Raw genomic sequence first — 15033 nt, 5'->3', positions numbered from 1 at the left:
GGAATATTGTAAATCAGTGGAATATAACTTCAGACGGCCTCTCAGTGTACTGGCTATTAGTAGAAATAAATTATTAGATATGTAGATTTGCATTTTTTGGGGGCTACTTGCTACAAGATGCTCTTAAAGTAGTTAAAAAACTATCAATATAAATTATATATATATATTTTTTATATGGAGTACAATATATTCCTCTGGATTCAAATATTTATAAAAAACAGAATATCTACATACATAAAACATGTAGTTACTCCGCAAGACTTGTCTTGTTTGAGGGCATTTGTGTCATTGTTTCTCCCTGGTGTTGATATGGCAGCAAAGCACTGTGTGGGATCAGTCCTAAAATGCCTGCGACACATGACACTACATAGGCGACATCTCCCCCTCCTCTCCTTTTTGTGCTGTATCTGTCTCCGTCTCTCTCACTGAAGGTCCCAGGCCTTCAGAAGTACCCAAATTATCATAATCATATTCACACAGTGCTCAGTATTTTCAGCTTTCACTGATATTTACAATGTTGGAACGAATTAGAAAATACTACAGACTGCTTGCCAAGTGTCGCGTCAACACTCATTATGGAACAAAAAATGTACGTTTTCATAGTCTGTATTTTAAAAATATTTAATATTACTTTTGCTTATGTTGAATATTTTCAGTTTGCACTTTTATTTGTACACTGTAAAAAATATTGATGGTTTAACTTAAAAAAGTAAGTAACCTGGTTGCCTTAAAATTTTAAGTTCATTGAACTGGAAAAAAAGAGTTAATTCAATAAATGAAAATGATTTAATCATCAGAAAGTCAAAATTATATGTTATCTGAACTAAATAAATTATTTAAGTTGATTTGACAAAAGAAAAAATGTTGTGATTACTACACTGTAAAAAAATATTGTTGGTTTAACTTTAAAAAAAGTAAGTAACCTGGGTTGCCTTAAAATTTTAAGTTGATTGAACTGGAAAAAGTGAGTTAATACAATGAAGGAGATTCATTTAATCATCAGAAACGCAAGTTATCTCAACTAAATAAATTATCATAAAGTTGATTTGACAAAAGAAAATATGTTGTGATAACAAATCATGAAAATATTTTTTACAGTGTATTAAAGGGATACTCCACTTTTTTTGGAAATTTTACCTCAGTTTTGCCGTTTTCGAATCCATTCAGCCGATTTTCTGATATTTAGAAGAGTATCAGTAACCAGAACGTTTCTGGTCTCATTGACTTCCATAGTAGGAAAAAAATATAGTATGGAAGTCAATGAGACCAGAAACTGTCTGGTTACTGATACTCTTCTAAATATCAGAAAATCGTCTGAATGGATTCAAAAACGGTAAAACCCAACTGTTTAACTCTGGGGGAGTGGTAAAATGAGCCTATATCCAAATAAAAGTGGATCCCTTTAATTCTTAGTGTCAATTTGTGATCCCATCCAGCTACTTTTACTTTTATCTGGTTACTAACGCTTGGGGCACTTGGTGAAATCCCAGTTAATTGACAACTTCAGTAGCTTCAGTAGGCTTTCGAAGAGATTCACGGAAAAACAGCCGATGAGAAATGCACAATTCTCCAGCCAGGACTTTAAAAAATTCCACTCATCATATTTACACAATAAATAAATTCCAAACCGCCCGCGTTTTTAATTGCAAATCCAGCTCAGAGGGAGCTCTCCTTACACTTAGGAGGCCCATAGTCTACCTTCTTCCAGAAACCCTGGCGCAGTCAATTATGGTAATGAATTGTCAATAAATATAAAAATTTAATATGGCCTGCTTAGAGTGAGTGGCAGCTAAGGACTTGCCTCCAAGACAAATTTGCTGCTGCTGCAGATATTAAGTGCACCTGAAAGGGGAGGAGAGGGCCACGGGGGTCCCGCGCAGGGTTCGCCATGGTAGCCTGAGGGACCTCCAGGGGCCCCCCGCTCACTCACGCCTCGCCAACCCCCACCGCCCTCGTCTGGTGCGGGGCGCTGAGGTCCGAGGGTCTGGGCACCAGGGATGGAGAAACGTGCAGCTCTTCCCCGTTCGGTTTGATGCTGATTATCATTCAGACCTCGGCCCAGCGCACTGTCCCTGCTGTGTGGAGAGGAGCCTGGGAAGGAAAGAAAGAGGCGTATGAAACCGAGAGCTGCCAGAGATGGTTACATGCTTACCTCAGCCGGCGCTAAAAAACTCAGACTTGCAAGGTGGTGCCAAGCGCCGCCTGGCTCCAGATTGCTTGGACTTTCAAACTAAAAGGAAATTGAATTTTTGAGCAACTATGAGCACATCTTCTCAAAAATAAATTTAGGAATTGATGGCATTTCCATGTATGATCCATTTCCCTAAAATGTAACAATTGCCTCAAATTGGCTCAACAATTGGGGCGAGGCTATCTGTTTTTCCAAACAACGGTAGACAGGAAGAGTGTTCTGGAAAACAATCTTTCTTTTAATGTCACAATGATGACGTATTTCCACTGTACGTTCCAAACTTGGAATTAAATGACAGAAAACTGTCTTTCTAATACAGCTTCTGACTACCGTAATCAATCTTTATTTGGACACAAAAATCCTATTTTGGTTTCCGTTCACCACTATATAAGTTCTTTCGCTTCTGAGAACCCTGGTAATGTGAAAAGGGTCCATCTTCAAATTATTAATTCCAATTATATTAATTGTAGTGTCTATACCTGAGATGTTTTAAACCTTCAGAGATCTGCCATGTTGCTTGTGGTCAAACCTCTATTGTTTGTGTGTGTGTGAACACTGTTGCCCCTTCTCTTTAGGTGGATTACGCCCTAATTGCCTCCCAAGCCGGAGCCACACTCAACAACCTCCTGAGTCACGCGCAGGAGATGGTGAGCAAACTGCGATCCCTCCAGCTGGACCAGAGGGAGTTCGTCTGCCTCAAGTTTCTGGTGCTGTTCAGCTTGGGTAAGTAAAGAGAAAGGGATGGAGGGGTGGAGAGAAGCGGGCTACGGCCTCTGAGCATTCTCCAAATCTCACTCGCATGCTTGCTTCCAAGGTTCTTGAGGGACCATGAGATAAGCCACAAGAGCGCTTCCTCTTGTATGATAAGACCATCATTATGAATGCCACCTCATACCCTATCCAGCCGACTTTGCTTTACCATTGATGCCAGACTAATCAGGTCTGTCTTAAACTGTTATTCTCTGAAAATCGTGTAGCTCAGAAATCTTACTCGCTCATCAATTTATTACGACAATACGTCACTAGTTAATTTATGCAAATCAGTATTTTGCTAAAACACTCTACAAATAAAGCCTTGTGTCAATGTATTCAAAAATGTATTTTTTTATGGAAAATTGGCCCAAAATCACTTAAATAGAATAAATTTGTGTTTTGAGGGCAAAAAAAAAACAAATATCTAAATTGTAGTAATTTCCAAAATGAGTTTGGGATGAGTTTTTTATTATTGTTTCCAGCATACTTTGTGCATAAAACAATTACCATTTTGTATGTGAATTTTGGAAATTTGATTTGAATCATGTTTCCGTACAGCAATATTTATGCAACATCCTAAAACTAGCATAAAATATGTAAATAAAAAACTGGCTAAATACAATAAATGATGTTTGACGTTAGTGGTCTTAGCCTGCCATATTTGAATCATGACAGAATTAAATTTTTGGGTGAATTAATTATTATTATTTATTATTAAATTAAATAAATATCTGATTTAAATAAAAATCAGATGATATACCATTCGCTTACTGGACTCACTCTACGAATTCTAGTTCAAACTTACAAAACCAAGGCCGATTTATTGGAGTTAAGAAAATCGGGAGGTCATTTGCTCCAAAGTTGCGCATGCTGAATGCATCCAGTTTTGCTTTAAAATGGTCAGAAACCTTCAAAGCTTCGCTTCTGTTAGCCCGCTAGCTTTACACTGAAGCGATCGGAGGTTCCACGGCTTACAGGTCAAGGCAACTCTTGCAGCCAATTCACAAAAGACACAAGTCTACACCATGAAAGACCAACATGAAAACACAAAACAGGGTGTCTGTTCGGCCCCGTAAGAACATGGAATATTAATACATCCGCTTCAACATCATCATATCAGTCGCGACTGTCCATCCTTTGGTTCCAGAAAAGAGAATACCATGAGCAAAGGGCGTGTGTACTTTGAACTCTAGCTGCTCCGTTTGCTGAATCCCTGAACTACCTGAAACCATGAAGCCAGGCGTAAGCATCCCCCTCCACACCCAGAGAAGACTCCTCACATCTCACCCAGACCAAAGAGCAGCACTGAGAAACTCCAGACCTCAGCCTTGCTGTGTTTATGTTGATCAGGTTAGCGTAGCTGAGGGTTTGGGGGGAATCTGGAGTGTTGGTGTAAATAATTTGTCGGAAACATCATCCATAATAAAACTCTCACCTGAGGGGAGTGTATTGCCCCAGGCACTGCCCCATGCTTGCAGCCAGCCCCACCCATGCTGTGTGCCAGGCCCTGAGAGACTAAAAGACTAAGAACTAAGCCTAGAGATCAAAGATGGCTCCGATTAATAGTATCCTGTGGGTGAGGGGTGGTGCGGCGGGGGGCTCTATGTACAGACAAGTGCATGAATGAAAAAAAAAAAAACACTTTGCCAGTTGCTATTGAGAAGCCAGTCAGAGGTTAATTAAATGAAGCATGAAAATCCCATGGCGCCTTATGAAAACTACTGGAATTATGGGAGTCTCAGCCCACTGCTCACTCGTCAACATGTTTCCACTGTGGAAAATGGGGATTTTTGCACCATATCTAGTAAACGTACGTCATCAAAGTGTCTAAACCAAGCGGCAGCATTCTAATCTGAAAAATGAAGCCCCCGCGGAAGTGCGAAAAACTGCAATACATCGAAAATCCACTAGAGGCCGGTCCCAAAAGGGAGCAAATGTCCATAGACGTCTGTTTTCACAGCATAAATTCATATGTTTACAGTTCGGTCCCATGGACTTTTATTGTATTTTTCTATAGGCTCCGAGTGCCTGACAACTGTGAGGGGGGTGAATTTTTTTCTAACTCGTTAGTTTAGATCGTATTTAGATGTAAAATGTATGACAAATTAAGTTAACTTTGATTGACAGCTGATAACAGGCTACGCCGAGTGGAATTTGACGTCTCGGCCATGATCTGACAACATCTGTATCCATTTGTATTTTGTATTTCCAAAGATTTTCTAATATGGAGCCGCCCACACCCCCCATAAACAAGACAACTGTTCTTCACAAAGTCTATGGGTGACGTCACAGACGCTTTGTCCAGTCTATGGTCTAAACACGTTCCTCCAATGTTTCTACAATGTTCCTTGTGAAACATACACTGTAAAAAGTTATATGATCAATACGTTGACAACATAATTTAAGCAATTTTCAACTTTTTTACAAGTCACAGTATACAAGATTCAACTCATTCTTTAAGCCAGTTTACTGTAATTTAAGTTCAATATCCCAGTTGATTGTACTTAAAAATTGAAAGCCACACACAAGATCACCAATCTGAGTCCTTCTGGCCTCTTACACTCTATAAACGCAGTGTCTCTGTATTGCATTTACAAATGAAGCCTGTTAACGGAAATCAAAATCGCATTTACTCACGCCGTTCCACTCCCCACTGCTCTAAGTTAGTGTCTGTTCACACTCAGCATGGCCAAACCATCGCAATTTGTCACTGTCGGGACAGCCCAGGGGGCTCTTTGTAAAGCTAAGTGTCAATAAAGAGGAGGAGAGACATGAGTTGACCCGGGAGCAGTCACTTGTCTCCTCGATTTCGCCGACCGATTGCAGTCAGCCGATCACTTCTCACGCTTTTCCGAGAGACGAAGCGTCTCTATCTTTCCCGCTGTCAGTCTCCATGTGTTGAATAGGTGCTTGGGCTCCAGCAGGAGCTGAAGGCTTTATCAATGGTTAAATAATTACGACCAAGACATTGATTTGCTCAATAGCAGGAAAGGCGCTGAAGGGTGAAAGATGTTCTTGTGGAGTTTAAGGGGGGTTGAGACGATCGTAGAGCCCACTTCTGAGTTCAATGCCAACATTTCAGATGGAGATACATCTACGATTGTCTCGCCCACCAACCTAACATTTTACCAGCTGTCTTTAAATGCCATATTAAAATGGTGGTAGTTACAGAAAAAATATGACATAGGTCAACTCAAGCACTCAACCAGCATGAATAGACGATTCCATTTAAATTGTATCATATTCACCCTCATGTCTTTCTAAACCTGTCTTTCTTTCTTACGCAAAACACCAGAATAGTAGTTTTTGTCCATACAGTCAAGTGGTGTTCAATGTTGTCGATTTGGACCCCATTGAGTTTCATTGTAAGGATAATAACTGAGATATTCTTCAAAAGTCACCCTGGTTTGGAATGACACGAGGATGATTATTATTGATGAAATATGAAATGATGGTTATTTTGTAGATTTCACAAGTGATTCAACGGATCACAAAACTCACAATTTGGGTCATATTATGGTTTTTGAGTCACAGATCAGATCATTTTTTTCAGATCAGCAAGAAATATTATATAAAGATAAATACAATATAGCAAAGTTACTAATAAAGTAAGGTGTAACTGTAGTATTCAGGTACAGAAATGTAAAAATTGGGCCTAAATATAAAATAAGACTGTAGTGTTCACTCTATAAATTTAATATAGATAATATTTGTTCTTTTGTAAGCTGTGTTTTGTTGTTTGATTGACATTAATGACGGACAGCAGCAGGAATTTATAGGCTGCTGTCACTTTAAGACCTAACGCAGGGATCCAATATAATGATACACATCCGATTTCTATCGGATATAACGGAGTAAAAAGGTATATGACCAATAAATTGACAAAATATGTTTTTTATATTGGTGAAAGAATACAAGATTCAACTCATTTTTTAAGCCACTTTGACCGACAGAAAACGGCTTATTGGAAAACACTATTGACAACGGACCTTTTTTTTTTATCATGAAATGAATCATTCTTAGAAATGAAACCGAATATTCAATACCATTCAATATTAAACTATGCAAACTTCTATTTCCATCAACAGTATTTCTAATAAGTTTAAATGATTGACATAATTGACATTTTCTCGTCTCCTCTTCGCTCTCGTCAAAATGTGTTATCCAGCCGTGGCAACAACACTTGACTATGAGATGGGATGCATCTGAAGTCCCTGAGGCTTGGCTCTGGGGGTCTCGTCCAAACACCTCTGAACAACACACCATACAGTCACGGCACGCAGCTCTTTCCCCTTTACTCTTGCTTTAAAGCAGCAAAAAAGGCTGTTCCCACATAGGTAAGCTCTAATTAAGCCAGCCCGTCTTGTTTCCTTGATCTGAATCGATACGTCTACCCTTGTGCAAAGAGAGGGGAGATCAGTAATGTATGCGCAAAGACTCATAACAGGTGCAAATATTAATTTCCTGAAACAGACCAAATAATTTGGAAGTCGGTTGGGATTGATTAACATTCGAGGGCTGGGACGGTTCAATATTTACGCCTCGGAGACCCCTAGCCGGGGCCAAATAATGGTGCATAAAACTGCAGCTACGTCTTAATTAAATGCAAGATAATAGGGGCAGGTTTTTCTTGTGAGCCAAGCAGTTTGGCACTGACGGGCTGTAAGTCATGTGGAAGATGTGAGGCCCGGGTCTAATCAATACACATATAAAGCAAGTGCATGTGTGCGCGGCGGACACCCTTTGAAAACACACGGATGTGGCCATGCACGTGTACAATGTGTATGAAGACATTTGTTTTCAATGATTTGTCACCAAACACGCTCATTTAGATTTCGCTCAAAGGTGAAAAACCTTCCATTCAATCCTGAGTGCTCTGATATTTTACAAATCTTGAGCAGAGGAGGAAGTGGCCCATGCAATGACCCTAATATTTAAGGGTTATTTCTTTTGCCCACAACAGAAATCAAAAGCCTCACTTCTGCCACTTCGGCTAAAGGCAGTCAATGAAACGGCACCCTCATTAGGAGCCTTAAGAGGCTTTCAGACTTTATCAGGCTTTAAAAGCCGCTGATATCTGTCGACACGGTGCGACACGGTGGGCTCGTGCTTTTAAAGGATGGCACTTTACCTTTAGCCCCACTAGCTTTTGTCACGCATTCAGTCAGTTTGCCGAATTCCGGCCATTCCGCTCTGATTTCGACACTTTGCTTGTGTGTCACGGCTGCAATTAGCTTTTATCTCTCTGCTTTTTGTTCTTTATCTGTTACTACACATTAGTTTATGATTATCTTTGAATTGCAAACAACTTTATGTGTGATTGACGATCGTTAGCTATTAGCATCGTTATCTGAATGTCTACAAACGCTTCAGATAAGTAACGTCGCCAAGTGTTATGTTGGGATTGGAACATCTATATTACTCTTGATAAAGTCAAGATGAACTCTTTTTGGGTGTATTACTCCTGACAGGTACTCTCTCAGAAAAAAAGGTACAAAAGCTGTCACTGGGGCTGTACCTTTTCAAAAGGTACACTTTTGTACCCAAAGGCTGCATATTGGTACCTTAGTGGTACATATTAGCACCTAAAATGTACATATTAACACCTAAAATGTACATATTAACACCTAAAATGGACATATTAGCTCCTGAAATGTACATATTAGCACCTAAAATGTACATATTAGAACATAAAATGTACATATTAACACCTAAAATTACATATTAGCACCTAAAATGTACATTAACACCTAAAATGTACATATTACCACTTAAAATGTAATATTAGCACCTAAAATGGACAAAATGCCTTTTGAAAAGGTACAGCCCCAGTGACAGCTTTTGTACCTTTTTTTCTGAGAGTGTAGAAGTTTCACATTGTGAGTTTATTGTTATATTTGAAGCTCAAATCTTAGAAGAAGACTCTTAGAAGAAAAGGTTCTATCAGCGCTACGTATTTGGAACCCCTAAAAGGTTCTATACACTCTTAAAAAAGGGTTCCTCTTGGTTCTTTATAGAACCCTGGGGTTCCATACTTGGCCAATAGAACCTTTTACGGAAAAAAGTGGTTCTATATAGAACCATTTTGGAGTTTCATATATGAAGCGGGGGATGGAACCATTTCTGGTTCTAAATAGAACCATTTCTTCTAAGAGTGTGTAATCAAATTTAAGCACAGGCTTTTTAATTTTAGTTTCTGTTTCTGTTGAATGGATTAAAGTATGGCAAAATGTGGTGAATGGTATTAAGAGAGTACTACACTAACAGCATAATAAAGTTATGTTTTAAAAAAAAAGGGAAATTTGAGAAAAGATTTGAGAAACATTCAAAAGTAATATTTTGAGTATACATTTGAAATTATGAGAGTAATCCATTTAAGTGTTTTGTAATAATTATTTTAGCGTGGCAGTAAAATGTCACCATTACACTGGTATTTAGAATACTTTTAAGTCTTTTTTAAGTTTTGTAGTGTTTTGATTTAATATTTTGACGGCTTTATAGTAATTATAGTATCTTCAACTTCCTTTAATTTTAGTTTATGTTTTTCATGTAATATCTATCCTTTATTTTCTATGTAAATTTGAATAGTTTAAGTTAACAAAAGCATCACTGGTATATGTAACTGAAAGCATGATCATGTTACCCAAAATATTAACTGGAAAGGTAGGACTGAATGATGTGTTTTCCGATTCCAAGTCATACATGCTCCAGTTTAGCAGCAAAACTTGCCGAATCTGGCACTAAAAAACCCGTCTCAGGTGAATCCGTATCCGTGAATTGTTTGTAAAAGTTTTCCCGACTTTCAGAAAGAGCAGGCCAGCTGGATTTTGCTTCGACAAAAGGCCTGAATGAAGTGATTGAGAATACACTGAGCTATAGGTACTTGTTTTCCTTCTCCGTCTCACAACTCTTGCCTTTGTCCCGTCGGATTCCTCTCTTCCTCGGCCTCTGCCAGAGCCTTATTACAAGCTGTCAGTTTATTATAAAACATTAGGAAAGCAGAGGGACACTTGCTGTAACTGTCTTATCGATCCGGGGGATAGATTCTGTGATTTAACACCCAAGCCTCCCATATTTCCACATTTTCAGCCTCCTATTAAACCCTGTGCTTTCCTTTAGCTATTGATGTATCAACATTAACTGTTACAAGCAACAACAGAAAATCAATGAGCAACTTTTATTACCGGCTGCATAACACGCTATCTGGCTCACGCTCCAGTACTTAGCAGGCCGGCCTGGCCCGAAACATGCCCCACTCATGTCAGGTGTTTCCTAAGTGATATCTGCACTGGAAATATCAATCATATGAACTCCGGCTGTTCCTGCAGATATTTGCCCCAGAACTGAGCGCCTGGCTATTTTTATGATACCTGGCCTGCGTTGCCACAAGATTCACCGCTAACAACAACCATCGATATCCGTAATGTGCCGCAATTTTGCATTCCATTTCACAGCTCGAACTTTTAGCGATCACTCGCAGCTTTAACTAGCAATACACAACTTCATTTCAAAGTATAATGAGCCAGCGTGCTATGAAATAATAATAGCTCGCCATTTCTGCCTATCACATGAATCGAAAGGGATGCATTTGAAAAGGAATGCCATGGCAAAAACAGATCACCCTTAAAGATTTATGAGACCTGCGGTCCTGCTGGGACAAACATATACAGGCTTTGTTTTTCCGATCAATGGGCTGAAGTTCATTATTCACCCTCACCGGTGCCGTGCTTTGCGTTTTTATGCATTGTAAAGGGGCCCTGTTGTTGTTGCCTGTGCATATCTGAGGTTTTTTTTCCTTCTTTCTTATGTGACTTGAGGTCTCTCTAGCTTACTAGCTCTTCATATTGCACCGCGGGTGCATCGCTTCCTCATTCCACGCCAATTAAAACCTGCGATTTCTCAGGGTACGCCTCGAAATCTTCTCAGGTCTGCCCGCGAGCCCGGGACCTTCTCTGCTGAGCCAATCTGGCCGAGGAGGCGCGAGCCGCCACTGCTGTGGTAGGATGTGTCTATTGATCAGTGAGCTGCCAGGTCTTATTTAAACATTGCACACAAACACAGATAAGGGTGTTACACAATCTCCGAAATACACTCCCCCTCTCCCCGGCCTGTCATCTCTCAATCGATTTCATAGAAAGAGTTCTGTGCCGCAGACATCTAATAAAAGTGACCCGGTCACAGCAGAAGGTAAACATAGGCCCTTCTCTCAGCCCCCATGACCCCTCGGGGCAAACATACACTACACAGCTGAGCAAGACTGTCTGAATAGTTTGTCAGCTGATGTTTGTGAGATTCATATATATATATATATATATATATATATATATATATATATATATAGGGCTGTCAAACGATTAATCGCATTCAAAATAAAAGTTTGTGTTTACATAATATATGAAGAGTTCAGATGCAAAAGCCTCTAAATGCCATTTGAAATTTTCTTCCAAAATGACCATTTTTATCAAGCTTGGATATTTAAGTTCAGTAATTTCACTTAAATGACAATTAATAGGTAATCTTCATTGCCATTTAAGTGAAATTACTGAACTTAATTATACAAGTTTGATAAAAATCATCATTCAAGAAGAAAATTTCAAATGGCACTTAGAGGCTTTTGCATCTGAACTCTTCATATGTGGGTGCACTGTGTATAATTATTTTGGATATATATATATATATATATATACACACATGTATATTTAAGAAAAAAATATTATTTATATGTGGAATATTTATATATAATATAAAGCATATGTAAATCTATATACATTAAAATATTTCTTAGATATATACAAGCATGTATATATTTACATGCTTGTGCACCCACATAAACACAAACTTTTATTTTGGATGCGATTAATCGCGATTAATCGGTTGACAGCCCTAATATATATATATATATATATATATTATATATTATATATTTATATATAATCAATGCGAAGGCCAACACACAGGGCTTGACATGGGATGTAACGGTATGAAAATTTAATATCGCGATTATAGCGACCCAAATTATAACGATTATCAGTATTGTCACGGTTTTGTTAAAATGAGATGAAAATGTTCAAAAAGGACTGATACGCACATTGAAACCGTTTCAACAAGTTTTATATTGGGAAATAAACAAACAACAAATAAAATTAGCAGCTCTATGCACTTTTTTTAAGCATACATATTATTAAATTATATGACCGTCGTCAATAGCAACGCATTATAACGTCGCACATCTCGGTCGCGCGTCGGACGCGCTCTCTAGTTTAATTAAAATGCTATTATAAATGAGGTTAGCGGATAATTCAGCAGCAAATATTGTTATAGTGGGGAAAAACACATTTAGTTTGGAACAAATAAAAGATAAAAAGTTCCACATTGCTCTTTGTATTGTTATAAAATACATTGATGAAAAACAAATAAATGTATTTCCATGCTGTAAAATGAACAGACATTTATTTTAAATGTATAGCGCAGCTTTTTCATGAGGCAACAACATTTGATAGATAGGACAGAACAATAAAGACCATTAATAATCTTAATCTTTCATTCAGAAAGTTAAGACTCAACAGATATATAGAATATATACTGAAATCAAGACATGCATGTGTCCAGTGATGATTTGTGGCGCACGAGAGAGAAGCTAAGCCCTAAAACCGTCCCCTGTAACCGGAGAGCGCTATTAAACGTGACGTCACAAATGAGCCAACAGGTGCTGCCTGCAACCATGTCTCTTGTTCTCCTTTTCATCCACCTCTCCTTCCTCCCCTCATCATTGTATTTAAAGCAACAAAGCTGTGGAATGCCTGCACCGTCTTCTGATTGGAAAAAAAAATGTCCCATCATCAGTCTTTCTGTAACATAAACCTGCGCGGATGGCATGAGGCTGGACGGGTGTCACACTTCAGGGACAAATATAGAAATGAGAATTTATCTAAACATTGTCTCACTAGGGGGAGAATGGCAGGAGAGGCGTGAGGTCACTAAGAGACACAGGCAATGGCCGTGTGTTGTCTGTCAACACTGGGGATGCTGGGAAGTATGGGCGTACGAGTGGGGTGTTGTCTATTCCTGGTGTTTTCCATGCTTGGAGACTGTCTTGTTTTCGAACTATTATGTTTCTGGGGGGGTTGCCATTTTAATGACTGTATAGACAATGTGACTGAGAGGACAGGAAATGATGGAGAGGAGGAGAAGCTTAACATGCTAGAGCATGTAGGGGGTGATAGGGTTACCTTCAAATGTTCGCACCATTCATCTGGATGTGTCTTTAAATTGTTCCTCTGCCATGACAGTAGCTGACCTGAAAGAGAGAAGAAATGTTAGAAGTTTATGCTAATATTCGCCATAGCACATAGCTTAGCTAAAAACACTTAGTTCTTTCAAAAATATGTGTTCTCATTAATGTATATTTACTTTGTTCAAGTAATAAAGTATTCTCGTGAGTGTATAATATGCCATTGAAAATACATACGGGTAAGGGGTTCTAATGTCGGTCGCCATGTTGCCCCTCCATCTTGAAAGTACATTAGCCAAAGAGGGACATACCCTCAAGCTTCGCCTTTCGCGTTTACGTTTGAGTTAACACTAATGGACGAGGTCGAACTGGAAGTCATGTTAATCTTGGACTACATTGGCCACCGTAGGAGTTGAAACGAAATCGGAATTGAGAGGAACAGAAACTAATATTCACTGGATGGTCATATACCTTTTCACCACTAGATAGGGGTAAAAATCACACAGTGTAGCTTTAAGGAATCACTGAGAGTGCAACACGTACACACATTTCGAAAAGCGATGATATAGTGGTTAGCTAATGCGTAATGCAAATATTCAAAACATGTATGTGGTATATATATCTACGTGTCCAGATAATACATTAAGTGATTTATAATGTTATATATATATATATATAAATTAAGTCTTTCAAACGATTAATCGCGATTAATCGCATCCAAAATAAAAGTTTGTGTTTACATAATATATGTGGGTGCACTGTGTATAATTGTTTTATGTATATAAATACACACACATGCTTTTAAAATATTTTTATGTATATATTCCTAATTTATATTATATATAAATATAAATATTTTATATATAAATAATATTTTTTTCTTAAATGTACATGCATGCATGTGTTTATATATATATATAAAATAATTATACACAGTGCACCCACATATATTATGTAAACACAAACTTTTATTTTGGATGCGATTAATCGCGATTAATCGTTTGACAGCCCTAATATATATATATATATATATATATATAGTGCTTGATCTTAGGTATTTAATCTCTGAGCACATCACATCTCATGATGATATTTTTATTCGTTTTATCCAGCTTACCAGTAGTTAAGTTGAAGCTCCACAAATTAGCTTTGACAGGAAGCTTACAAACACATCATGTAACGTTACCCTCAAGGTAGAGACTGCAGCTTCTAAGCGGAATTAATTAATCCAGAATTGACTCTGAAAATATAGAAGCATATATTTAGTATGCAAGTGACAGCGAGTGAGAGAGAGAGAGACAAAAGCGAAGAAAAAAAGTTACAAATCCTCACATCACAGTTTGGGTGAACACATAATAGTATTGCATGGCTAACACTGTAAAGGTTACACATGAATATATATATATATATATATATATATATATATATAAAATGAAAACTTATAAATAAAAGGAGAAAAAAATCATGCTATGGGTTAACTGTCCTTCACTCAGGAAATATACATCCCCAGGCACTGTGTTGAATTATTAATTCAAATTTGTAAAAAAAAAAAAAAAAAAAAAAAAAAAACGAAAGAAAAAGGGGTGGGGTAGAGGAGGGAAAAGAGAGATATTGATGGAGTCTCGGCTTTAATGACCTCATTAGGTGTGTGGTTTCCACTATGGGCAGGATCTAGTCTGCAGGTTGAGTTTTGGGGGGGAAACTTGACCCCTGAATGATTTTCTGTCACTTTATTATAAACAAGAAGAGCTTGACGCACATCCCCAGTTCTGCGCATGTAATCACGAACTGGCACGAAAACGTGTTGAATGAGAATATAGAGATGCTCAGAGGCCATCGTGCTAAGATAAAGACAGTC

At 38.2% G+C, this 15033-nt stretch overlaps 1 protein-coding gene across 2 annotated transcripts in view; it reads left to right on the top strand.

The window, feature by feature from the left end:
- nr5a2 (nuclear receptor subfamily 5, group A, member 2) overlaps nucleotides 1–15033 on the top strand; it is a 60889-nt gene that overhangs the window by 37943 nt on the left and 7913 nt on the right. For both annotated transcript variants that reach the window (XM_039694867.2, XM_039694866.2), the window contains exon 6: nucleotides 2767–2914. In XM_039694867.2, coding sequence (XP_039550801.2) covers nucleotides 2767–2914 — 148 coding nt within the window. The remainder of the gene's footprint in view (nucleotides 1–2766; nucleotides 2915–15033) is intronic.

This window comes from Pimephales promelas, chromosome 2 (genome assembly GCF_988280905.1).
Source record: "Pimephales promelas chromosome 2, fPimPro1.hap1.1, whole genome shotgun sequence".
NCBI classification, from domain to species: domain Eukaryota; kingdom Metazoa; phylum Chordata; class Actinopteri; order Cypriniformes; family Leuciscidae; genus Pimephales; species Pimephales promelas.
Note: the sequence above shows the minus strand (reverse complement) of the source record. Positions and strands in the feature narration are given on the sequence as shown.